Raw genomic sequence first — 26,521 nt, 5'->3', positions numbered from 1 at the left:
CTGTGATCCCCGGGTTCATTCTCTTTCTACTTGCCTAGTGTGTAGTTAACGGAATTTCAATCAAACACTAAGTGAAGCTCAAATGTTAACTTGAAGAGAGGGTTCCAGGGCTAAGGCTGTCTTTGCAATTCTTAAGTAGGGAGATCTCCCCCTACCTGGGGACGTGCAATAGGAGCCCCTGCTTTTGGTGTGGGAAGGAGAGAGGAAAGCTCCAGTACAGGATTTCAGGTCCAAACCTACTCAGGGCAGTGGTGTGTACTAAGGACCTCTGGAGCTGTAAGCATAATGGAAAAATAGAACATTTCATATTTAGTGCTCATTTTGGAGGTGGAGCAAAGACAGAACAGAAGCAGATCATGAAGCAGCGTGGCCTACTGGCTAGAGCAAGGGCCTGGGAGTCAGAAGGAGGATCTGGGTTCTAATCCTGACTCTGCCACTAGTCTGCGGTGTGACCTTAATTTAAGTCACTTAACTTTTCTGTGCCGCAGTCACCTCATCTGTAAAGTGGGCATTAAGACCTTGAGCCCTGTGTGGGGCAAGGGACTGTGTCCAACCAGATTAACTTGTATCTACCCCAGGGCTTAATACGGTGTCTGGCTCATAGTAAGCGCTTGACAGATGCCATAAAAAAAAAAGAAGTCAGCATTGGGTCAACAAGCATATTATGATCATCTTCAACACCATTTAGTGAGCTCTGGTGGTGGGAAGAACACTATACTAGGCAAATTTATCCTTTCCTGCCTTAACTCTGCCCTCTCCTCCGCCAGGCAAAGCTTCTTCTCCTCCCTCATCGACACCCATGCCCGTCACCCCCGCCGACTGTTCCGGACCTTTAACTCTCTCCTTAGGCCCCCTGTTCCTCCCCCTCCCCCATCTCTCACCCCTAATGATCTGGCCACCTATTTCCTCACGAAAATCAACACGATCAGGTCTGAGCTCCCCAAAGTCACCCCTCCGCCTCTCCCCTCCCCCCCACCAACCCCCTCCCCTACTTTCCCATCCTTCCCTGCAGTATCCTCAGAGGAGATCTCCTCCCTCCTCGCAAGTGCCACCCCCTCCACCTGCGCCTCGGACCCCATTCCCTCTCACCTTCTTAAAACCATCACCCCTGCCCTCCTCCCTTCCTTAACTTCTATTTTTAACCACTCAATCTCCAAGGGCTCCTTCCCCTCTGCCTTCAAACACGCCCACGTCTCCCCCATCCTAAAAAAACCCGCTCTTGACCCCACTTCCCCCTCCAGTTATCGTCCTATCTCCCTACTACCCTTCCTTTCCAAAATCTTAGAACGAGTCGTCTACAATCGATGCCTAGAATTCCTTAACTCCCATTCTCTCCTAGACCCCCTCCAATCTGGCTTCCGTCCCCTCCACTCTACCGAGACTGCTCTCTCTAAGGTCACCCGTGACCTCCTTCTTGCCAAATCCAATGGCTCCTACTCCATTCTGATCCTCCTTGACCTCTCTGCTGCCTTTGACACTGTCGACCATCCCCTCCTCCTCCATACCTTATCTCACCTTGGCTTCACGGACTCTGTCCTCTCCTGGTTCTCCTCTTACCTCTCTGGCCGATCATTCTCGGTCTCCTACGCTGGAGCCTCCTCCCCCTCCCATCCTTTAACTGTTGGAGTTCCTCAAGGGTCAGTTCTTGGCCCTCTTCTGTTCTCCATTTACACTCACTCCCTCGGTGAACTCATTTGCTCTCACGGCTTTGACTACCATCTCTACGCAGATGACACGCAGATCTACATCTCCGCCCCTGTCCTCTCCCCCTCCCTTCAGGCTCGCATCTCCTCCTGCCTCCGGGACGTCTCCACCTGGATGTCGGCCCGCCACCTAAAACTCAACATGAGCGAGACTGAGCTCCTCATCTTCCCTCCCAAGCCCGGTCCGCTCCCAGACCTCTCCATCACCGTGGATGGCACGACCATCCTTCCCGTCCCGCAGGCCCGCAATCTCGGTGTCATCCTTGACTCGTCCCTCTCGTTCACCCCACACATCCTATCCGTTACCGAGACCTGCCGGTTTCACCTCTACAACATCGCCAAGATCCGCCCTTTCCTCTCCACCCAAACGGCTACCTTACTATTACGGGCTCTCGTTATATCCCGGCTAGACTACTGTGTCAGCCTTCTCTCTGACCTCCCTTCCTCCTCTCTCGCCCCGCTCCGGTCTATTCTTCACTCCGCTGCCCGGCTCATCTTCCTGCAGAAACGATCTGGGCATGTCACTCCCCTTCTTAAACAACTCCAGTGGTTGCCTATCGACCTCCGCTCCAAACAAAAACTCCTCACTCTAGGCTTCGAGGCTCTCCGTCACCTTGCCCCTTCCTACCTCTCCTCCCTTCTCTCTTTCTACCGCCCACCCCGCACGCTCCGCTCCTCCGCCGCCCACCTCCTCGCCGTCCCTCGGTCTCGCCTATCCCGCCGTCGACCCCTGGGTCACGTCCTCCCGCGGTCCTGGAACGCCCTCCCTCCTCACCTCCGCCAAACTGATTCTCTTTCCCTCTTCAAAACCTTACTTAAAAATCACCTCCTCCAAGAGGCGTTCCCAGACTGAGCTCCTCTTCCCCCTCTACTCCCTCTGCCATCCCCCCTTTACCTCTCCGCAGCTAAAGCCTCATTTTCCCCTTTTCCCTCTGCTCCTCCACCTCTCCCTTCCCATCCCCACAGCACTGTACTCGTCCGCTCAACTGTATATATTTTCGTTACCCTATTTATTTTGTTAATGAATTGTACATCGCCTTGATTCTATTTAGTTGCCATTGTTTTTACGAGATGTTCTTCCCCTTGACGCTGTTTAGTGCCATTGTTCTTGTCTGTCCGTCTCCCCCGATTAGACTGTAAGCCCGTCAAACGGCAGGGACTGTCTCTATCTGTTGCCGACTTGTTCATCCCAAGCACTTAGTACAGTGCTCTGCACATAGTAAGCGCTCAATAAATACTATTGAATGAATGAATGAATTGGCTACATCCACTAGAAGCAAAAGATACAGTCCTTGTCTTTGAGGAGCTTACAGTCTAATGGGGACCTGAATCACTAAGTTTCCATTAGGTGAAAGAGTAAAAACATGGGTACCAATGATAAAAACAAGGGCAGTGAACTGAACGAATGAATAGTAAGAGAACAGGCATAAAGATGGTTGGAGGGGTCACATGGGCAAAAGGAGGTGATCTGTGCCACCAACCCGGTTAAACTATGCCCAAGCATGCAACTGGCAGGCCTGCAGAGAAGTGCAAGACAGAGCACTGTGTATGTAGGAAGGAGAATCATGGGTAGAAAGTAAAGGAGAAATAAATGAGAGGAAGGAGAGAGAAAGGACGGGAGAGAAGGAAGATGGCTAGAGAAATAATAATAATAATGGTAATGTTGGTATTTGTTAAGTGCTTACTATGTCCAGAGCACTGTTCTAAGCGCTGGAGTAGATACAGGGTAATCAGGTTGTCCCACATGAGGCTCACAGTCTTAGTCCCCATTTTACATATGAAGTAACTGAGGCACAGAGAAGTTAAGGGGCTTGCCCACAGTCCCAGAGCTGACAAGTGGCACAGCAGGGATTCAAACCATGATCTCTGACTCCCAAGCCCGTGCTCTTTCCACTGAGTCACGCTGCTTCAGAGAAAGGTCCAGCAGTTGGAGAGGAGAAAAATCCAGTGCCCCTGGCGATAGTCCCACGTGCCTTCCCGTGGCATGCCCGGGGCTCAAGTCCGATGGCGGAAGAGCCTGGATTTCAGGGGGCCAGAGTGTGCACCCGACCCTGAACCAAGGAGTGAGGGGCTGTTGAAGTCACAGAACAAGAGCCCACCACACAGCCCTGACGGGAACTGATCGGTCCCTTACCCTAAGATGGGGACGGTGCAGTGTTTGATTATTCTCCAACACCGTGAGATCACCTGCCTAGGAAATTTCATTTATTTCAAGGAGCGACAAGTCAGTAACCTTCACCCGCCGGAGACCGAAGATAGCGGAATCCGATTCTATTTCTGTGTTGATATCGTGTTAAAAATACAGTAGGAGACTTTGACTCCAGGACTGTATAGGAGCAGCTGTTGGTATAGACATGCTGAATCATTGCTCTCCCATTTCCCTACTGCTAACAGACCGTTTTAGAAGACCCACGGGCAGGATGCGATGTGTAAACAGAGAGTTTTTGATGAGCAACTGGTTAATCATCCAAGTGGAGACCAGAGTAGGAGAGACCTGAGATTTTGACTCTCCTCATGGTCTGTAGACATCTGGCCAGTTAGCCGGCTTGGTATCTAGTGGCTTTGGCTAACTGAGAGGTTGGAAAATGAAAGCACAAGAAACTCCCATGTGCCTTAGGCTGTCATCTCCTTTGCACGTCTCCCGTGTGTTTACGAGGAATTTTAAATATTTGTTCAGCCATATCTTCTGAAGTTACAAGTTTTTCTCAAGAGCCGACCCCATCTGGCCAAATTCCAGAGCTCTCCCTCATCTCGGGTCTTTCATACACAGACGATAGGCAAACCTACTTTGGCCACCCAGGAGTTTAGTGTCATTTCTTTCCATCTCTTCTCTGGCATACATAAGGAGTGCTGTTACTACCATTCTAGGGCATGATCGAAATTGGAGAGCTAAGCTTCTTCTAATTTGATCTTCTTGGAGAACTTGAGTGTTTTGTGATTTCTCTTTCGCCCCCTTTCTTTAATTTTGGCATGCTTGGCGTGCGACTACATGCGTCTTGCACACATCGACGCTGGAGCAGATGGTCCTCCCGTAATCATCCTAAAAAGGAAAGGGAGAAGTGTTAGGTTGTTTCTCTACCGCTTTCCAACAGAAGAGAAAATGAGGTTGACTTTTTGGTGTGGTTTTCATTAGACCGTTCAGAGTAGGTACTTACTGTAACTGTTACATTATCGGATTCCTGGCGAAAAGAATAGGGCAGGGATATTCTGGGGTTCAAAGTGCAATTGACTGTAATGATGAAAGACATTTTCAGTCGAGAAGCCTTTTCAGAGAGTTGCTGTCTCAGGGCCCCCTTGCCCACTTGGGAGAGTGGTTGTTTAGACTGAAGCAGCAACACCTTAGATACCAGAAACCCAGTGTAGTTACAGCTCAATTTGCCGTTTCAGAAGGCCTCGATAAGATTCTAGATCTCTTTTTCTCTCCTATATTGACTTTCATAGCCAGACTTTCCAACTTGCTTTTCACAGTTTTAGTCACTCAGAAAGACAAGGCAACATACTGAGTTTTTTTCCTATGGTATTTGTTAAGCGCCTTCTATGTGTCAGGCACTGTACTAAGCACTGGGGTAGAGACAAGATAATCAGGTCAGAGAGTTGCTGTCTCAGGGCCCCCTTGCCCACTTGGGAGAGTGGTTGTTTAGACTGAAGCAGCAACACCTTAGATACCAGAAACCCAGTGTAGTTACAGCTCAATTTGCCATTTCAGAAGGCCTCGATAAGATTCAAGATCTCTTTTTCTCTCCTATATTGACTTTCATAGCCAGACTTTCCAACTTGCTTTTCACAGTTTTAGTCACTCAGAAAGACAAGGCAACATACTGAGTTTTTTTCCTATGGTATTTGTTAAGCGCCTTCTATGTGCCAGGCACTGTACTAAGCACTGGGATAGAGACAAGATAATCAGGTCAGACACAGTCCATGTAATAACAATAATAATTATGGTATGTGTTAAGGACTTACTATGTGTCCGGCACTGTACTAAACACCAGGGTGAGAAGCGGCGTGGCTCAGTGGAAAGAGCCTGAGCTTGGGAGTCAGAGGTCATGGGTTCTAATCCCAACTCCGCCACTTGTCAGCTGTTTGACTTTGGGCAAGTCACTTAACTTCTCTGGGCCTCAGTTACCCCATCTGTAAAATGGGGTGAAGACCGTGAGCCCCATGAGGGACAACCTGATCACCTTGTATCCCCCAGCGCTTAGAACAGTGCTTTGCACATAGTAAGCGCTTAACAAATACCAACATTATTATTATTATTAAGTCCCTGTCCCACTTGGGACTTACAGTCTCAATCCCCATTTTCCAGATGAGGTAATGGAGGCACAGAGAAGTGAAGTGCCTTACCTAAGGTCACACAGCAGACAAGTGGCAGAGCTGGGATTAGAACCCATGACTTTCTGACTCCCAGGCCCGTGCTCTATCCACTAAATGATGCTGCTTCTCATGTGCCACATGAGGCTCCCGTTCTTAATCCCCATTTTACAGATGAAGTAACTGAAGCACAGAGAAGTGAAGTGCCTTGCCCAAGGTCACATAGCAGACAAGTGGCAGAGCCAGGATTAGAACCCAGGTCCTTCTGACTCTCAGGCCCATGTTCTGTCAAGTAAGCTACACTGCTGCCATAGTAAGCGCTTAACAATTCCAGCCAAGCTGAGCCCCAGCTGCCACTGCAGAGTGTTGGCTGTCACCTATGCACCTCAGCAAAATTTGGTTTACTTAAAAACATGGGAAATCTTTTGAAGAAAACATATCAAAAATTTTGGTCGGTGTTTAAAAGCTGCCTTCCGAGTGTTTATAAACAGTATGAGCCTTGATGTGTATTTTACAGAGAGACACATTGAGGATCTCAGCAAAATCCCAGCTAGCATTAATTTCCTGGCCATAAAAGGTAGCAAATACTAATGTTCAGGAAAGTATATGAAATTTCACTGTGCTTCAGGCTGTGGCGTTTGTGGAACGTTCTCGACAGTCCCTTATCTTGTTGATCTGGATGTAGCTGTGCCGTGAAACGATAACGGCACCAGACACCCCCGTGCGGCTCTGCTTTACGTGCCGTTAGCAAGAGGTTCTTTTAGAAGGCGGTGAGAGGTAGGTCTTCGGAAGGAAGAGCTATGACACCTGTCTCATAGCGCTGCCTCATCGAATGGTATTGAAATTAGGCATTTGGCCCCCACATTAGTGTGCTATTGGTGAAAGCAAAGGGGAGGGACAGGACTGCGTGGCTGCCATCTCCTCCCCAGCCTTCCCCGACTCCTTGTTCTGTCCCATCCTATGAGAGTAATAATACTAGTACTTGTTAGGCACTTGCCAAATGCCAAGCACTATTCTAAATGCTGGGGTAGATATAGTTAATCGGGTTGGACACAGTCCCTGTCTCCTGTGGGGCTCACAGTCTTAATCCCCATTTTACAGAAGAGGTAACTGAGGCCCAGAGAAGTGAAGTGAATTGCCCAAGGTCACACAGCAGACACGTGGCAGAGCTGGGATTAGAAAACCCAGGTCCTTCTGCCTCCCAGGCCCATGCACTGTCCCATCCTTAGGCTGTAAGCCTTCTGTGGAGCAGGGATGCTGTCCGACCTGATTATCGTATATCTACCCCAGTGCTTGGAACGGTGCTTGACACAGAGTAAGCTGTTAAAAAATACGATAGTAATAATGACAATAACATATTGTTATTATTACCCACCATATCAGTGTCCACAATAATGGCAATTATCATTTTTATGATTATTATTATTGCAACCTTGGTCCGCGCAGGTTGTATAGGACTCACATATAGCAGGGATGGGGCAGGAGGGACTGCGGTGAGGCCAAGTTAAAAAAAAAAAAGAGAGGGAGTATATTCAGTGCGGTGGACGTGGAGCTATGGGTCTGTTCATTTTTAAATTGATCAATCAATGGTATTGAGCACTTAGTGTTGGCGGAGCACAGTACTAAGCGCTTGGGAGAGTACAAGACAGTGTTGGTAGACACGTTCCCTTTCCACAATGAGCTTAACACTGTAGAGGGGGAGACGGACATTACTACCCATAAATAATAAATAAATATGGAACTAAATGTAAAAAGTGAAGGGGAGAAAAGAATTGAAGATGTTTTCCATTTGGGGATTATGCTAGAAGCTGGTTTCCCCACTGCAACAAGAGGGCTGGATGGGTCAGGGAGACACAAGGACCCTATAACTGTGTCATGTTGATCCTGAGTTAGCATTAGACTAGAGTTTCGGGCCGGATCGTGGGGGGAGGAGTAGATTGGACAGATGAAAGGTGAAACCACTGAAGGACACAAAATTGCTGAGAGGTTGCTGAGCAGAGAAGAGTCGGGGTTATCACTCTCAATGAGATATGACCGAGAAGAAGCAGTGCCTTCGAAGGAATCACTAGAATCAATACGGCCCAGTGGAAAGAGCTTAGGCTTGAGAGTCAAAGGATCTGGGTTCGAACCCTGAGTCTGCCAGTTTGCTTGCTGTGTGGCCTCGGGCAAGTTACTTAACTTCTCTACGCCTCAGTTTCCTCAGTTGTAAAATGGGAGTTAAATCCTATTTCTTCTTCTTAGACTGTGAGCCCTATGTGGGACAAGAACAGTGTTGAACCTGATTAGCTTGTGTCTTACCCCAGTGCTTACAGCAGTGCTTGACACATAGTAAGTGCTTAACAAATATCATAATGATAATAATGGTAATAATATTAAGAAGTAAAAGAAGAACCAGTCGGCCAAATCTAAGGAAATGGAGTCCAGGAAAAGGAGTTGTCGTTTGAAAAACTGAGTGAGTGATGAATAGGTTAATATTTCATTATAATAGCTGCTTTCTGAGAAATTGCACACTGCTTTTCTTGTTCATTCTCTCACATACATATTATTGTCATTCTAAGTCCTCCTCTTACACTGGCTGGGATCAAGGACTAAAGGGAATCAATCAATCTCCAAGCTCCAGTGCAGACACAAGCCACTAGTTTAAAGCAATCCCAGTTTTCCCAGCTGCCCTTGAGGAATTCGTCCACTTCGGGTTAACATCCTGCCCTAATTGAAAACCACTAGCCCAGACTGCCGTCGTTCACCCATCTACCAAACCCTCCTCTGGAGAAGCAGCATGACATAGTGGGTAGAGCACAAGCCAGGGAATCAGAAGGTCCTGGGTTCTAATTCCGGCTCCACCACTTGTCTGTAGTGTGACCTTGGGCAAATCACTTCACTTCTCTGTGCCTCAGTTACCTCATCTGTAGAATGGGGATTTAGACTGTGAGCCCCACATGGGACAGGGACTGTGTCCAACTCGATTTGCTTGTATCCACCCCAGCATTTAGTACAGTGCCTGGCACATAGTGAGGGCATAACAAATGCCATCATCAGTTTCCCGGGTGAGCCGCCGCATGTTTGCAGCCTTATGTTTGAACTGCTGGGATTACATCGGGCTTGACCCACCAGCCCAGAGTAGGCCTTTTCAAAATCAATCAATCATATTTACTGAGCACTGTACTGAACACTTGGGAGAATACAGTACAACAGAGTCGGTAGACATGTTCCCTGTCCACAGGGAGCTTACAGTCCAGAGGAAAGCAAAATCTTTATTAACTCAGTCTCTCTAGGGATTTCTGGCCTCATCTCTGGAGGAGCCCTGTTTGGTGCTAGGTTGTAAGCTCCTTGAGGGCAGAGATCGTTTCTGCGTGTTGTATTGTACTCTCCCAAGTGCTTAGTACTGTGCTCCGTACACAGTAAGGGTTCGATAAATACCATCGATGTATTAATTGGCCCATGGGGCAGAGTTGGTCTGAGAGAAATACAAATTTAGGCTCGAATGCTTCTATGGTATCCCTGTTTTGATCAATTTTGTGTCGGGGGTCAGAGTGTGAAATCAGTGCAATGCATGGTCAAGGCAGTCCCAGCTGCACCTAGAGCTCAATCAAGCCATCGATCCCTGGTATTTATTAAGCATTTACTGGGTGCCGAGCACCGTACTCAGCGCTTGGGAGAGTACAGTACAACAGAGCTGTTAGACCTGATCCCTGCCCACAAAGAGCTTTCCCTCTAGAAGAGGAGTTAACCTGGGCAACTGTTCACCCTGAACCGTTGACTTTGAATGGAATTGTTCCCTGAGCCAGAATCAGCAGCAAAGCAGAAACCGGGTTTGAACTCTTGCAGTTGAGAGAAGCCATCCCGTACCAGAGCAACTGGCTGTAATGGCGCATTTTCTCACCTCTGCCTCAGTATCAGGTAGGTTTGCCTGTTAGGCTGGCGGAGGGGAGAGCAGCAGCCAGACAGGAATTTCAAATTCCTGCTGTTTTCTGTGGGGAAAGGACATAAAAAGGAAACGAGCCTGATTCATTAGCAAATAAAAATGTCTTTATACCATCTGGGTTTTCAAGCTCATAGCCATAACAAGTGATTTTAGAATACCCCTTTGCCTTTAAGCCTATCTGAGTGGTATGGAGAGAGGGTGGATGTGTTTTCTCAAAAGAGTCTGATTTTTGCCCAGTGAGTGAAGTGGGAGTGAAGTGAAACATGAAGCAGTGTTGCTTAGTGGAAAGAGCATGAGCCTGAGAGTTAGCGGACCTGCGTTCTAATCCCGGCTCTGCCACTTGTCTGCTGTGTGACAAGATACTTCAATTCTCTGTGTCTCCGTTAACTCATCTGTAAAATGGGGATGAAGACTGTGAACGCTACATGGGGCAGGCACTGTCTCCCACCCAATTATCTTGTATCTATCCCAGTGCTTAGTACAGTACCTGATACGGGGCTTAACAAATACCAAATTTTTTTTTAAAGTGGGTTTGATCATATCGCTAGGCAAGTTTCCCCAGCCCACCATTGCACCATCTGTCTCAAGTGGTCCCTTCAGCCAGAAGTGACAGTGAGATGAAGGTCCACCACCTCTACCTCCAGGCCATCGGGGCTCCCCTCCCCACACCCAGAATTTTCCATATTGCACAAGCAGGTTGCAGCCTGCTGCCTTTTCCCCGCAGCATACTCTGGGTGACAACCAGACTGAATTACCAAGTCACTGTCATTACTTCCATTTAGACCACAGAGGTCCAGCAGCAGCGAAGGCAGCATTGATATATGGGTGATGAGGGGAAATAGAATTAGAGCCTTTAGAGGAAAAAAAAAAACCAACCTCATTTCTCCCCCTCTCCCTAATCCAAACTTCATTCATAAGGATCTCAAGGAAGGAAATAATTTAAAGAATCCAAACTCAGACTCTCTGTTGGTTTATTTAACATAAATAAATGGATGGTTTTCATTTGGAACGGTAACGAATAGCACTGCTGATGTTTCAGACCAGGCACGTGGATGATTAATGGAAAGGAGCCTGGGTGTCACAGGACCTGGGTTCTAATCCCAGGTCTGCCACTTGTCTTCTGTGTGACCTTGGACTAGTCACTTTACTTCTCTCTGCCTCAGCTACCTCTGTAAAATGGGGATGAAGACTGTGAGCCCTAGGTGAGACAGGAACTGTGTCCAAACCAATTATCTTGTATCCTCCCCAGCGCTTAGTACAATACCTGGTACATATTAAGAAGTGCTTAACAAATACCATAAAAAACAGAACTTCTGAGTCCTAGATTTAAAAAGCATCAAATGGGACTAGATTCAGATTCTAGCAATATGTCACTAGAAATCTACTAGGGGTTCCATTAGGGGTCCTCAAAAGTACACAGACTTCTTTTGGCAATCTTTGTTAAATTGTCTACTTTGGCAGGTGGTCTTACCCGGCACTGACCTCATTTGCTTTCTGCCTCTGAAGAGGAGATAACATCAGTTTAGCGAACCGGAAAGGAGGTAGACAATAGCATAATCAAGGTGCTCAACATCTAGTTCTTTTGCTTTCTGCCTACTGTAGGTGTTGCATTTGAAGAGGTGACAACATCAATGTGGAGAACTGACAAAGTTGGCATATCAGGCTGTGTCCACTGGAATTACAAAGCAAGACAATAGTTTACATTTTGGGTTCTAACTAACGCAAAAAAAAATCACCCCTTATCACTTTAAACTCCACTCCACTCTCAGCCCATTCCATATTGGCTCTAAAAATACAAATTAACATAAAAAAACCAACATCTGACTTTTCCTACCCTTCCATAAAAAAGAGGAGATATGTGTATTTACATTACCCTTCTAGGTACAATTTTGAGGAGTATTACTATGATTCTTTATTTTTCTGGCTATGTTATTATGCAAAACAAAGAGGAAACTGTTAGGTGGATAGGAAAGAAGCTCTTGGCAACAGTGTTCACTTCAAAAGGCAGGAGGAAAAAAGAAAAAGTGTAGGAGTGTGAACAAGAAAATAATATGCCTACAGCAGGTTAAGTTTTGTTTGCTTTGAAGTACACTGATCTGATAGTGGAACTCACTTTTTCCTTGTAGAGGAACTTTTAGGGAAATGTGGTGATCTCTGAAGTGGAGGCAAGGGGAAATCTTTGATCCCCTTTACACAAATATAATAATAATAATAATAATAATAATAATGGTACTTCAGTGCTTACTATTAGCCAAGCACTGTTCTAAGCACTGGAGTGGGTCCAAACTAATCAGATTGTCCCCTGGTGGGGCTCACAGTCTTAAATCCCCATTTTATAGATGAGGGAAACTGAGACCCAGAGAAGTGAAGTGGCTTGCCCAGGGTCACACAGCAGGCAAGTGGCAGAGCCGGAATTAGAACCCACATCTTCTGACTCCAAAGCCCGGGCTCTTGCCACTGAGCCACGAATTCACCCATACCCCCATTTCCTGAGGTCCACACAATTCAAATGAGAATACCAGGGACTCAATCCATATTTTATTAAATGGTATTTGTCAAATGCTTACTATGTACCAATCACTGTACTCAGCGCTGGGGTAGATCAATCAATCAGTCGTATTTACTGAGTTCTTACTGATACGAGCTAATCAGATTAGATACGCTCCAAGCTTCACATGGGACTCAGTCTTAATCCTCATTTTACAGATGAGGTATCTGAAGCACAGAGAAGTTAAGTGACTTGTCCAAAGTCACACAGCAGACAAGTGGTAGAGTTGGGATTAGAGCCCAAATTCTCTGTCTCCCAGGCCGGTGCTCTTTCCTCTAGTCCAGGGTGCTCCCTAAGAATAATTTTGTGAATCGAATTTGCAGAATAGTATTATAAAAAGGCAAATTTCTTGAAAGATAAAGGTTTTCTTTTAAAACCCTGGAAATCACGTGCCCTGTTCAACAAAACTCTGTCCCAGTAAACCAGCTGTGGATTTTCAGCACTCTGCTTTGCAATTATTTGCCACGTTTCACTACAGAACAGAATTTTAAATGCAGAGTTGTCATCCGCAGGTGTCTTCCTCAATTAAAAGCTTGTCAGAGTCTTTGTGAAATTGCCTGGCAGGAATGCTAGCTCCATAGAAAGGATGTCCTGAAGTGACACAAAGGCTTTAAACATTCTCCTCCTCATCATCCAACCATAGTTCATTTTATTGTTTTTAGTAGCTGGAAAGGGCCTTTTTATGGTATTTGTTAAGCGCTTACTCTATGCCAGGTACTGTTCTAAACTCTGTTCTAAACTCTCAAGGTAATCAGGTTGGACACAGTCCATGTCGCAAAAGGGGGTCACTGTCTTAATCCCCATTTTACAGGTGAGGTAACTGAGGCCCAGAGAAGTGAAGTGACTTGCCCAACGTCACACAGCAGACATGTGGCACAGCCAGAATTAGAACCCGGGTCATACTGACTCCCAGGCCCATGTTCTATCCATTAAAGCCCTGCTGTTTCTCACTGTAACGTAGAACAACTGGATGCTGAGAGTACGTTGCTGTAGCTACGCTTCCATCTGCACTCTGCCTATCATGTCTGGAAAAGCAGCGTGGCTCAGTGGAAAGATCACGGGCTTGGGAGTCAGAGGTCATGAGTTCGAATCCCAGCTCTGCCACTTGTCAGCTGTGTGACTGTGGGCAAGTCACTTAACTTCTCTGTGCCTCAGTTACCTCATCTGTAAGATGGGGATTAACTGTGAGCCTCACGTGGGACAATCTGATTATCCTGTATCTACCCCAGCGCTTAGAACAGTGCTCTGCAAATAGTAAGCGCTTAACAAATACCAATATTATTATTTCGAGAACCGGATTGGCTTAATAGATAGAGCATGGGTCTGGGAGTCAGTATGACCCGGGTTCTCATTCTGGCTGCGCCACTTGTCTGATGGGTGACCTTGGGCAAGTCACTTCATTTCTCTGTGCTTCATCTGTAAAATGGGGATTAAGACTGTGAGTCCCATGTAATAATGTTGGTATTTGTTAAGCGCTTACTGTGTGCCGAGCACTGTTCTAAGCACTGGGGGAGATACAGGGTAATCAGGTCGTCCCACGTGAGGCTCACAGTTAATCCCCATTTTACAGATGAGGTAACTGAGGTACAGGGAAGTGAAGTGACTCGCCCACAGTCACACAGCTGACAAGTGGCAGAGCCGGGAGTCGAACTCATGACCTCTGACTCCGAAGCCCAGGCTCTTTCCCACTGAGCCACGCTGCTTCCATATATCATATCACACAGTAAGCGCTCAGTAAATATGATGTGGAATAGGGACTGTGTCCAGCCTGATTAACTTGTATCTACCCCAGAACTTGGCACATAGTAAGTGCTCAACAAGTACCGTCATTAATTATTAATTATCGTTTCTCTTCCTGGACCTGGATGGGGTCCCTCTTCTACAGTTTATCCCATCTCACACACCCCAGGTGCAGTTAGTACATTTTATGTACATGTCCGTAATTCATTTATTCATATTAATGTATGCCTCCCCCTCTAGACTGTAAGCTCATTGTGAGCAGGGAACACGTCTACCAATTCTATTATATTGTACTCTCCCAAGCACTTAGTACAGTGTTATGCACACAGTAAGCGCTCAGTAAATATGATTGATTGAAATGACTATAAATTCTTTGTGGGGTAGGGAACATGTCTACTAACTATTTTGTATTATTACCGTGCTCTGTAGAGTAAGCGCTCAATAAATGCCATTAATTTATTGATTTATTGAGTGCTTACTGTGTGCAGAACACTGTACTAAGTGCTTGGGAGAGTACAATAAAACAGAATTGGTAGATGCACTTCCTGCCCACAAGGAGCTTACAATCTAATGGGAGCGAAGGAATTGAGTTCAGGCAGTGGTAAGGACATTGATTTGTGCACTAAAAGAAGGTAGATTGGGTTTTGAGACCAAATGGGGCATGGTGACTGGAAAATTAGAAAGGGCGAGAGATCAACGATCTCTGTGGACATTTCTGTGAAATGGTGCCTTTGGAAGTTATGCTTTGCCATGAGCTTCTCATGTTTTACGTCCTTTAGCACTTGCTTGGTATTGGAGCATTTTAATGATAATAAGGATCATTAAACAGTGGCTATAAAATGACTCAATTATGTGAAGAAGTAAAACCATTATGACTGCCTCAAGAAGGCAGTGATGCCTGCAACACACCTGGGTTTGGGGTTCAATTGTTAGTAACGGAGTGTCCCTTTTGTCCATTTTAGAGTTCCATGAAGAGAAAAAGTAGCAGGGAAATGCACAAAGAAAAAAAACCATTCAATCAGGTAAGAACTTCAAGCAAATATGGTAATTCTGTTAATACTGAGTTTTCCTGCCCAGTATCTCCTTTACAGGTGTGATTGGATCCTTCACTCAGAAACATTAAAGTTTTGTTTTTCCAGTCCTCATAAAATATCTTCTTTTTTTCCCAAAGATAATAATCTAATACTCTAGTGCTTTTCTTTGAAGGGGGGTGGGTAGAGAGAAGACGAAATCACTTTGCAGTGCAGCCTAATTAAATTGCAGCTCAAGGACACTTTCAGTATTATAATCAGTGACAAAGTTTTTCTGTTAAGTGTTTAGGCACCCAAAATAGTTCACACATAAAAATACTCCTACTCTAGGCTTGGGTCCAAGCATAAAGAGTGCGTGGTGTGTTTTTCTGTGCAGGGAGAACAGTATGTTAAGTTAAAAAAATCACTGTTTCTATAATGAAATAAACCATGTGCCTGATTCTCCCCATCACCCACAGGAAAGTACAAGGCTTGAGAGGTAAGGGAGAAAGTACAACTAGCAGAGGGCCAAGTTGTGGGTGCAACTGTGAGGTCGTGGAAGGGCACCCCGATGCATCCTCTTCCTCCTGGGGAATTTCAGGTGTCCTCAGTTGGGGGTTCACAGTAGCCATTTGGCTCCCTCCTAGGGGTAGGAAAGAGTAAGCCTGAAGAAATCAAGGTACATGGCGGCATCGGGGGTTTTCCTGCGGTCCCACTACTTTTAAGGGAAATCTCCCTTGGCTTTTCAGAATTTGGGAATCCAGGACTCCTTTTTCTTTTCTGGTTTGAAGTTTTGGGCGTTCAGGAGAGTAGAGAGGTTACTGGGGCATGAACAAGCAGGAGCCGATAATAATCGCCCTCCCCCTTGGAGAGTCGCCACCTGCTCATCCAAGGAAGAAATCTCTCCCCTCTCTGTCCTTTACCTCACCTCAACTTTAGCACTTAATCATCTTTCCCGGTGTGGGTTAAGCGCTTGCGATGTACCGGCCACTGAACTAAACGCTGGGAGAGATACAAGTAATCAGGTTGGACACAGTGTGTGTTCTACATGGGGCACCTAGTCTTAATCCCCATTTTACAGATGAGGTAAATGAGGCACAGAGAAGTCGTCACACAGCAGACACATGATGGAGCGGGATTAGAACCCAGGTCCTTCTGATTCCTGAGTCCATGCTCTAGCCACTAGGCCACGCGGCTTCTCTTTCCAGGAGGCACGGAGCCCAGCTGGAACAGCCGGCCTGAAGCAAATGAAAAACTTTCACACTCCCTCTTTCCCAGGGAGTCGGTATTTGAGGGCACCGCTATCTATCAATTGGAATTTAGCCTACTTTCTCTTTTAGGCATTTAAACATTCATTGGTCAGGATCTCGATTTCCGCTAATCATCTCATTCATTCATTCGTTCAGTAGTATTTATTGAGCGCTTACTATGTGCAGAGCACTGTTCTAAGCGCTTGGAATGTACAAATCGGTGACAGATAGAGACAGCCCCTGCCCTCTGACCGGCTTACAATCTAATCGGGGGAGACGGACAGACAAGAACAATAGCAATAAATAGAATCTCATTGCAGGAAAGAGTTTGATCTCTAGAGAAGCAGCGTGGCTTAGTGGATAGAGCATGGGTCTGGGAGTCAGGAGGCCCTGGATTCCAATCCTGACTCCACCACATGTCTGCTGTTGGCAAGTCACTTCACTTCCCTGGGCCTCAGTTACCTCATCTGTAAAATGGGGATTAAGGCTGGGAGCCCCAGGTGGGACAGGGACGGTGTCCAACCTGATTAACTTCTAATTACCCCAGAGCTTAGAACAGTGTTTGGCATATAGTAAGCACTTAACAAGTACCATTTTTTGGAGGCCGATTTCTGTGTCCGGGTTAAGTAGGCCAAGAACGGCAGGTCTCTGCCTTGTCAGTTCAGCGGGCCCAGTAGAAACACCATCACTTGCAGGGCTGTGAGGTAAAGCGAAATGGGACCGTCTGGGGCTTGCACTCGGTACTGAGTACGCTTGAACAAAAGGAGTTTCTGTTCAGCAGAATGGTGGATTGGAGCGTCTTGGGAACGGCAGGTCAGGAGTCAAAACGCAAAGGAAACCGGTTCCCCGACGCAAGGTAGGATGTGAGCATTCCTGCTTGTGGGGCCGGTGGAGGCGATGGGACTTTAGATTTGCAAGCAAGTGAATCTATCAATGTCCATCTCGGCTGCTTGGCAAAGCCCTTCCCAGCTGGTGGTAGTGGTGGTGGTCTTGTGTGTGTATCCCCCTCTGTGTCCTGCCTGCATTTTCCCGCACGCCGAAAGGATCGTTCCATCTGGGAATTCCGAATGCGTCTTCTCTGGCTTTCCACAGCCCAACGAGCTACATTCCTGGAGGGTATCTGATGGTGGCTTGAAACCAGAGCCTGGCATTCTTTCCAGGGGATGACCAAAGGCCTGGCCTTCCCTTGGAGGCCTTGGAGGAAAGTTGACGATTCTCAGCTGAGGCAGGACTCTGAACCGTCACCGTCCGCTGCCCTCTGCAGAGGTTGGGGTTGCCACTTGCTGGGATTACTGTAATTCAGCCTTCTAGTCACACTTGTAATATCACATGTCCTGTTTTCCTGCCATTCTCTCCTGGCAGATGTGCCGAATTTGTCTTTTCTTCTAAAGAATTAGATTTGAATATCAAAAAATCACAGGATGCCTTTCTCAAAATAAGCATTAAAGGCCACCAGGTTCCAGGTTGGGGCAGGTGCCCGGGTCCTGGATCTTCATCCATTCGTATTTATTGAGCGCTTACTGTGTGCAGAGCACTGTACTAAACGCTTGGGAGAGCACAATACGACAATTAACAGACACATTCCCTGCCCACAACGAGCTTACGGTCTAGAGACGAGCTTCTTACAGTCACAAAGTAACTTTCGGACTCGGAGCAGACGTCGAAAGGAACCGAAAGTACCTTTTGAACGTGATCGTCGATTCTCCCCACATTTGTTCTGAGTTCAGTTTGTTCCACTGAAAATCCCTTTGTTTTTAGGAGCTCTGTGGTTCATTTTTTGCAATTGCAAAAATCAGGGGAATACGGAGGCATCCAGAATATGGGAAGAGGGGTGCATATCTGATTCTAGATACCTGTGGATACCAGAATGGGGGGGGGGGAACTGAGGCCAAACATAGTGAAGTGGTTTGACCCTGTTCACTACGGTCACCCAGAGAAGACATGGCAGGAGGTATCGTAGGACCGGACACCCCTGTCTTTCCATCCATTGCTGTAACCACTCAATCATGCCCACTTCCCAGGCTATTTATTTAATCGAGCACTTCCACTTAGTCTGGCTTCACTGAAACTTACCCTAACTCTATTGGAAAAAGATGCTTTCTCCATTTAAACTTCATTACTTCATCCGCAAAACCGAGTCCTTTTTTGGTAATGTACATCACGGTCCACATAGTCTGTTTTCTTGTTTATTCTGTTTTTAAGGGAAAAAATAGAAAAGCATTCCTTGAATTATTCGGCTTTAGAAAATTCTAAGAATATGTGGTCATAAAAAAGCAACCGAATTTCTCGCCAGTGTGTTACGATTAACACTGATGCTTTTAGCAGTCTAGATAGCATGCTTGTCATTGAGCTTATTCTGGGTGTGCTTTTTAAACTTCCATTTCTTCTAACAGCACTGTCGATAATGCATTTTTCTCTGAAAGGAGATCCTGGCTTCCCAGACATTTCTAGTCGGGTCCAATGCTGGAAATCACGTTGCTTTCCTCCTCCCAGAATAAAACTTGGAGTTCTTAGCTCATAGGCTGAGGGCCCACGAAGACCTATACTTTCATACCTCAGCAGTTCCCCAAGCCAAACCGAGGAACTCGGCTGTTAGGAAAATTAATCGCTGCTGAGCTCCCAGCCAGACGCTTCCCCACGGGGGACCGCCTTTCCCTCAATTTGTCTTTGTTTTGCAATCAGTGGTATTCATTGAGTGCTTTACCTTGTGCAGAGCACTCTGCTAAGTGCTTGGGAGAGTAAAATACACAAGGAAGGAAGCACTTGCAGAGTGCTGGGATACAACAGGTGGCCTACCCCAACCGGTGTTAATACCTGGGTGTCTGCTCACGACAGGATAATAGCACAAAGCACTCTACGTGAGCCTGGGCCTCATATCTTGACTTGGGATCGGTTTCCCTGCATGAGGTAAAAAGAAATTCATCCCGATTCTCCCCAGGTGTTTGTGACCCTGCATTTTCAAGGTATCCGGAGCTAGCGAACTCTTACTCTATGGTACCGAGTAGAAGCTTAACTGCCTGAGAGATCCATCAGCCTGTCTGAGACCCAGCCTACTTCCAGAGAATGCTTTTCAGCTCACTGAGTGTGCTATTGGTGGGCCCTACCATGATCAATCATAGTATTTACTGAACGCTTGTTCTGTGCAGAACACTGTATTAAGCACAGAAGAGTATAATGGAGTTGGGTCCTACTTGAGGCGCTGTCTCTTAGATCAGTTTTTAGTACTTCGGAGAACACCGTACTAAGCACTTGGGAGAGTATAATATAGCAGAGTTGGTAGACCTGCCCACAGGGACCCGTTCCCTGCTTTGCACACAATAAGCGCTCTATAAAAAGGATTGAATGAATGAAGGAGCTTGCAGTCTAGAGGGGGGCTTACAATCTAGAGCATTTCTTCAGAGCATTTCATTTCCGGTCCAAACATTTCGAGCTGAAATTTTGAAGAATGCACAGTGCTTTCCTGTCCTAATCATTGACATCACTGACTGAATTGTAGCATTTTTTCTGAAACTAAAATGGAGTCCACCACAAAAAGTAGCCAAGCTTCAAAATGTTCTGATTGGGCTGGTGAAACAGACTTAGCTCCAGAGATCAACTTAACAGCCTTCCAGAAAGTGGCCTGGGTTCCACGATAGCCAAAGTTCCACACCTCTATGAACCACTAAGGAAAGTGCTCGCTCTCTTAAGGGGATTTGGCCTTAGAAGTGCTCTTTAGGTCACGGTTTAGTATCACCTTACTAATTTCTCAGTCGGCTGGGTTACCACAGGTACTGTTGGGGCACTAGGAAAGGAGAATTTTACTTAAAAGGCTGATCTTCCCTCTTACTGTCTATGGGGAAAGAATCTGAAAGAGCTGAGCTGATTAGGGTTTGAAGTAAGATAATTACTTAATTTCCATCCCAAATAAAATACTTGGAATTTTCTTAACAACACTGCTTCCAAAGCTCATTCTTATATGACGTTATCTACTTTTTTGGTGCTCACATCCCCATTAGGGCCATTAAGAGGCCAAAACTGCCAAGAGGAAATGAGGCAGAGAGAGAGAGATTGAGTAGCTTGACCATGATGAATCAATAGAACTTATTGAACACTTGTTCTGTACAGGACACTATAATCACCAAAGAGTACAATGGAGTTGATAGATAAAATCCCTGCCCTCAAGGAGCTTATAATTGAGTTGGAGAGACAAACATTAAAATACATTACAAGTCTGGGGAAGTAATAGAGTTTGAAGATGTGTATTTAAGCTAGTGACATAGCTGGGACTAAAATCCAGATAACTGTTTCTTAATGGTATTTGTTAAGCATTCAATATGCACCAGGCACTGTACTAAACACAGGGGTAGATGCAAGACAATCGGGTTGGACATAGTCCATGTCCCACGTGGAGTTTACAGTCTTAATCCCCGTTTTACAGATGACGTAACCAAAGCACAGAGAAGTTAACTGACTTGCCCGAGGTCACATAGCAGACATATGGTGGAGCTGGGATTAGAACCCAGATCCTCCGATTCCTAGACCCGTGCTCTTTCCACTAGGCCACACTGTTTCTCTTCTCTTATTGCCCTGGGCTAGTGTTCTTCTTGAGAGCTCCGCCTTACATGCTGCCTTCAATTATTTTTGAACCGGTGTTCTTACCTCGCAGATTCATCCATGTGTGTTTATATATCGAGAAGCAGCGTGACTTAGTGGAAAGAGCCCGGGTTTAGGAGTCAGAGGATGTGGGCTCTAATCCCGGCTCCGCCACTTGTCTGCTGTGTGACCTTGGGCAAACCACTTCACTTCTCTGTGCCTCAGTTCCCTCATCTGGAAAAGGGGGATGAAGACTGTGAACCCCAGTGGGACAGCCCTATTATCCTGTATCTATCCCAGTGCTTAGAACAGTGCTTGGCACATAATAAGCACTTAACAAACACCATTATTATTACTATTATTATTACTATCCTAGTCTGGAGGAAAGAGAACCAGCAGACTAAGCAAATGGCTCTCTCCACCCCAGTCTTTAGTTAGTGCTTTTGGCCTCTCATTTCATAAGGGCCGGTGACTCATCTCTTCAATCAATCAATAATATTTATTGTACACTTGCAATGTGCAGAGCATGAGTGCTTGGGAAAGTAGAGGAGAGCCAGCAGACGTGATCCTTGCCCTCAAGCAGCTGGTGATCTAGTGGAAGAAATGAATCGGAAAGAAAGGAAGATGGTAGAAAGCCAGGAGGGGTCTCAGGTTACAGACTGGAAATGGGCTTCAGCTGTGTGTGGCCTCCTCCCGTTTTCTTTTGGAGTCATCACTCATGGTCCTTCCGGTTCTTCCGAACACTGATTTTTTTCTCCTTGGTCCACGGTGACACACGGGGGTCACTTAATTGACTCTCCCGATCCAGTCAGGATAGGCTTATGCCTGGCACGATGGGTCCCTCCCAAGTGTCTAATTCAACAGTGCTGTTGCAAAGACTGGGTTGGGACATGCGCACGTGCGTGTGTGTCTCTCTGTGGTGCCAGGAAATGATCAAAAACACTGAGCATGTGGTATTTTCCAATAATTCTCCTCTTGGGTTGTTCTTCCCTGGCAGGATGACAGTGCTGACTTGAAGTGCCAGCTGCAGTTTGCCAAAGAGGAAGCCGCCCTGATGCGCAAAAAGATGGCCAAGCTAGGGAAGGAGAAAGACCAACTGGAGCAGGAACTCCAGAAATACAAGTCCCTGTACGGCGACGTGGACAGTCCCCTCCCGACCGGGGAGGCCGGGGGCCCCCCCAGCTCCCGAGAGGCCGAACTCAAGCTGCGGCTGAAGCTGGTGGAGGAGGAAGCCAACATCCTGGGCCGCAAGATCGTGGAGCTGGAGGTGGAGAACCGGGGCGTCAAGGCGGAGATGGAGGACCTGCGGGGCCAGTACGAGAGAGAGTGTCTGAGCCGGGACCACGTCCCAAGCATCCCTACCTCGCCCTACGGCGACTCGCTGGAGTCGGCCACGGAGCTGCGGCGCCACTTGCAGTTTGTGGAAGAGGAGGCAGAGCTGCTGCGGAGGTCCATCTCCGAGATCGAGGACCACAACCGGCAGCTGACCCGGGAGCTGAGCAAGTTCAAGTTTGACCCCGGCCAGGAGCCCGGCTGGCCGGAGGAGCCGGCCTGCAGGGCTGGGGCCGGGGGTCCCCTGCAAGAGGAGCTCAAGTCGGCCCGCCTGCAGATCAACGAGCTGAGCGGGAAGGTGATGAAGCTGCAGTATGAGAACCGGGTCCTGCTGTCCAACGTGCAGCGCTACGACTTGGCCGCCCACCTGGGGCCGCCCGGGCCCAGCCCCCGGGACAGCGACGCCGAGAGCGACGCGGGCAAGAAGGAGAGCGACGGGGAGGAGGGCCGCCCGCCCCAGCCCAAGAGGGAAGGGCCCGTCGGGGGCGAGAGCGACTCGGACGAGCTCTACGAGAAGACCTCGGGCTTCGGGAGCGGAAGGCCGTCGGAGAGAAGCGACCCGGGCTTCGCGGAGCTCGCCAGGGCCAAGGAAGACACCGAGTCCCTGATGAGCATCAAGCGGGAGGCGGAACGGCTGGAGAGGGTGGTGGAGCGCCTCATCGCCGACACCGACATCTTGGTCTACGACGCCCAGCTGCGCGTCGCCGGCGGCGGGGCCCAGGAGCCGCCCGGCCACGGCCTGGGGGAGAGGACGGAGGAGGGTAAGAGCGAACCCCAACTCTTGGACACCATCAACGCCAGGATGAAGGCTTTCCGGAAGGAGCTCCAGGCCTTTCTGGAGAAGGTGGACCATGTCGGGGAAGGCCTGAAAGAGCGTTTGGAGGAGCTGTCTCCTCTCCCTCACCTCACGGAGTCTTCCAGCTTCCTCTCCACGATGACCTCTATGTCCCGGGACTCCCCTATCGGGACCCTGGGGAAGGAGCTCATCACAGACTTCCAGGTAAGGGGGCTGTTTGGGTTGCCTCCCCGCCCTGTCTTGCTGTTTCTTCTTCTCGCTGGCATCGCTGCACTCGAGCTCGTTCTGCTCACGGCCGCTCTGTTATGATTTTCCAGTCTGCCCGGTATTAAAGCCTAAAGTGTCCACCGAATCTTTTATGGTTTGTCGGATTTTTTTTTTTGGTTTTTTTTCTCTTTTGGTTTGTTTTTATGGTTTTGTTTTTCTCCCCCCACTCCCCGCTCCCTTTTAACGCTCCGCCGCTTTGGTTCAGAGGCACTTTCTCACGGAACAAGGCTAATCCCAAATGGAAACTCTAGGGGTCTGCGCGGTTTCGTTGCCCCGCCCGCCCACGGGACCGGACGAAGAAGCCAAGAGGAATTAAAAAAAAAATCAAAATCAAAAACCAGAAACTCGATTGTCCTGTCAGAGGAATTAGCGGAACTGCTAACCGGCATCCGAGTCCCCGTTTTGTACCAAAAGGGGCTAAAGCACATTCTCTAAAGCGAGGACTCCCCCCGCCCACCTGGCAATGGGGAGGAAAACTAAAGGGAGAGAAGCAAATTTCTAAGAGAGGACGATGTATTCTGGAAAAAGCCTGCTGCCCGCTTGCTCCCGCCCTCACCCCCGCCAGCAGGGAGGTAGGAACTGTCTAGCCAGAGAAGAGCACCCTCCTCTTCTTACGCATCGCCCACGGGTGGATGGCCAGACCTCCGCCCTGGAGTGTGGCTTTTGCTGCTCAGCACAAGTAAGGACGGAAGAGCCTTGTCTCCCATAGCCTTCACGATTCGTACGCTTGCTGTTGGTTTTGATCCATGCATTCCCCCTCCCCACATTGCATGCGCCTCATAACCAGTGTTTTTGCGTTCTTTTTTCCTCTCTTTTTCTCTTTTTGCTTTTCAGATGTTTCAGCCCGTCATTTTGCTCCTCCTCATCTTGGTTTTGTTCTCTTCACTCTCTTACGCCACCGTGTTTAAGTTGGTTTTTCTGTTCATGCTTTTCTTTGTCTGGTAGTTTTTTCAGTCGTCTTCCTTACCCATTTTGTTTTCTTTATCCTCCCCCCTTGCCCCCTGTCCTTTGCTTTTGTTATCCACTGCCCATGCACCCAACAGTCCAGACTGAGGGATCAGCTGGAGGCACAGCTCGGCCAGGACCGTGGAGAGGAGCAGGAGTTCCACCGACTTCGGGCCATGGCTGAACCTCAACGCAGAGCCGATGGAGACGTTAAAACCTACAGGCCAGGAGACAAGGGCTGTTTCAGTCTAGAGGTCAGCACGTCGGCTAGTGGTCGGTGGGCCGCTTCCTCCCATCCCCCTCCTCCTTTCGCCTCGCTGCCCGGCAGCGGAGAGAGCAGGAGCTGCCCGCGGGCCGAAGGGGCGACTCGTGTTGTGGCTTTGTGAAATCTGAGTCCGACAGACGGTCTGGGGTGGGTTCGAAACCATCGAGGCCTTCCCACCTTTGAACCGTCAGCGACAAAATGGATGCAGGTTTTCACAAAAGCACGGGGGCTCCCTTGGCCTTTCGCACCCTCGATCTACTTTGATCTTTCTCTCCTTCCCTGTTGCCTTCCTCTATCTCTTTCTCTCACCCCCTGTTTCCATCTCTCTCTCTGCCACTCCATCTTCTTTCCCTTCTCCTTCCCTCCCTCTGTGGCCAAAGTCTACTGGTAGAGAGACAAGAATACCGCACGCCTGATTTCTAGGCCCAGGCACCAAATTTTCAGTTGAAACTGGACACTTGTAGCTGTTTCGAGTCACACTGTTAGTGAGGTTCATTTGGAATCTTCTGTAGGTTACTTGTGCAATCACAGAGAAGACCAGGTAGACAATCGGGCTGGTCTTTTTTGGTCAAGGGTAGATTGCCCTCTTTTATTACCTTGTTGCTTAGGCCCCATCGTAGTACTAGTAATAATAATATGAGTTTGGGCGTTCTTTAAATGTTTACTATGTACTACGCACTCTACTAAGCCCTGGGGAACGTACCTGACAATCAGGTAGGACAGAGTCTCTTTGCCATGTGGGGCTCATAGTCTTAAGGCGAGGGAGAACAGGTGTTGAGTCCCCATTTGGCAAATGAGGAAACTGAGGCCCAGAGTAATTAAGTAACTCATCTAGCGGGCAAGTGGCAGAGCCAGGGTTAGAATTCGGGTCCTCTGACTCCCAGACCTATGTTCTTTCCGCCAGGCCACCCTGATACCTCACCAGTGACAAGCCCGCTGGCCCCTTTGTGACCAGTTAACTTAATTAGAGCATTAATTAGGGCCTATACACTGGTGTCTCCCAGTTGTCTGGAGACTGACCGGGATCTCATAGGAACAAAACCATCACCTGTTGTCAGCGCCACATAACTTCCTAACTGTCATGTGACAGTTGTCAGCCGCTGTGTAAATTAAAACTCCAAGAAGCAAGTAATTCCATCTGGAGACAGAAGGATGTTCTCTGGGGCCCTGCGATCTTTGGACTTGATAGTGGCTCGAGACAAGAGGACTACATGCAGGCCAAACTAACCGATTCCAAACCGTAAAAGGATAGAGAACACTCCCAGTTTCTTGCTGAGGCAAAGGCCCTTCATTTGGCTGTTGATGCTTCCAGGGTCTTTTGGAGCAGCACCGCCCCTGTGGCCAAGCCATAGGGAAAGGAAGAAGAGTGGGGAAGAGAGCCGGTCTAAACTGAGAACCATAAATAACGGAAAATCACTCAGCAGCTGGGAGTCTGACCTCAGCTTCCCCGCTGTGTGAAACTGGGGAAAGGGGCAGGCACAGGGATTATGTGTGGCGAGGCCTTGGGTTATATGCGTTACTAAGGGAAGTGGTCTTATCCTAAGGAGAGCTTTAACTGGGCTCACCAAGCACCGGCATTATCTGAAATGTTTTAGTTTGAAATTTTCCTCTTGACCCAATACCTTAGCAGTTCATGCCTGCCCCCATATGTGAAATTCACTTTAGGTGGAGTCTTCTTCCAGAGTACGAAGGGGTCTCACATACACATATCATTCAAATTTATTGAATGCTTACTCTGTGCAGGGCACTGTACTAACCACTTGGAGAGCACAATAAAACAGAGTTGGTAGCCATGTTTTCTGCCCGTAGCTAATTACAGCAACTCAACTGAGAAGTGTTTTCAGAAATGCACCTGGAGGGTCT

General features: G+C 47.7%; 1 protein-coding gene across 8 annotated transcripts in view; it reads left to right on the top strand.

The window, feature by feature from the left end:
* The window catches only part of MTCL1 (microtubule crosslinking factor 1), a 168,202-nt gene that overhangs the window by 71,746 nt on the left and 69,935 nt on the right, over positions 1-26,521 (top strand). For 5 of the 8 annotated variants that reach the window (XM_029065084.2, XM_029065086.2, XM_039912144.1 and 2 more), the window contains exons 4-6: positions 15,184-15,243; positions 22,051-23,385; positions 24,492-24,647. In XM_029065084.2, the coding sequence (XP_028920917.1) occupies positions 15,184-15,243; positions 22,051-23,385; positions 24,492-24,647 (1,551 nt within the window). Of the gene's footprint in view, positions 1-15,183; positions 15,244-17,259; positions 17,338-22,050; positions 23,386-24,491; positions 24,648-26,521 lie in introns of all 8 variants that reach the window. The other 3 variants (XM_039912140.1, XM_039912141.1, XM_039912142.1) reach the window with 1 other exon arrangement.

This window comes from Ornithorhynchus anatinus, chromosome 5, assembly GCF_004115215.2.
Source record: "Ornithorhynchus anatinus isolate Pmale09 chromosome 5, mOrnAna1.pri.v4, whole genome shotgun sequence".
NCBI classification, from domain to species: Eukaryota; Metazoa; Chordata; class Mammalia; order Monotremata; family Ornithorhynchidae; genus Ornithorhynchus; species Ornithorhynchus anatinus.
The sequence above is the reverse complement of the archived record's forward strand: the minus strand, read 5'-3'. Positions and strand labels throughout refer to the sequence as shown.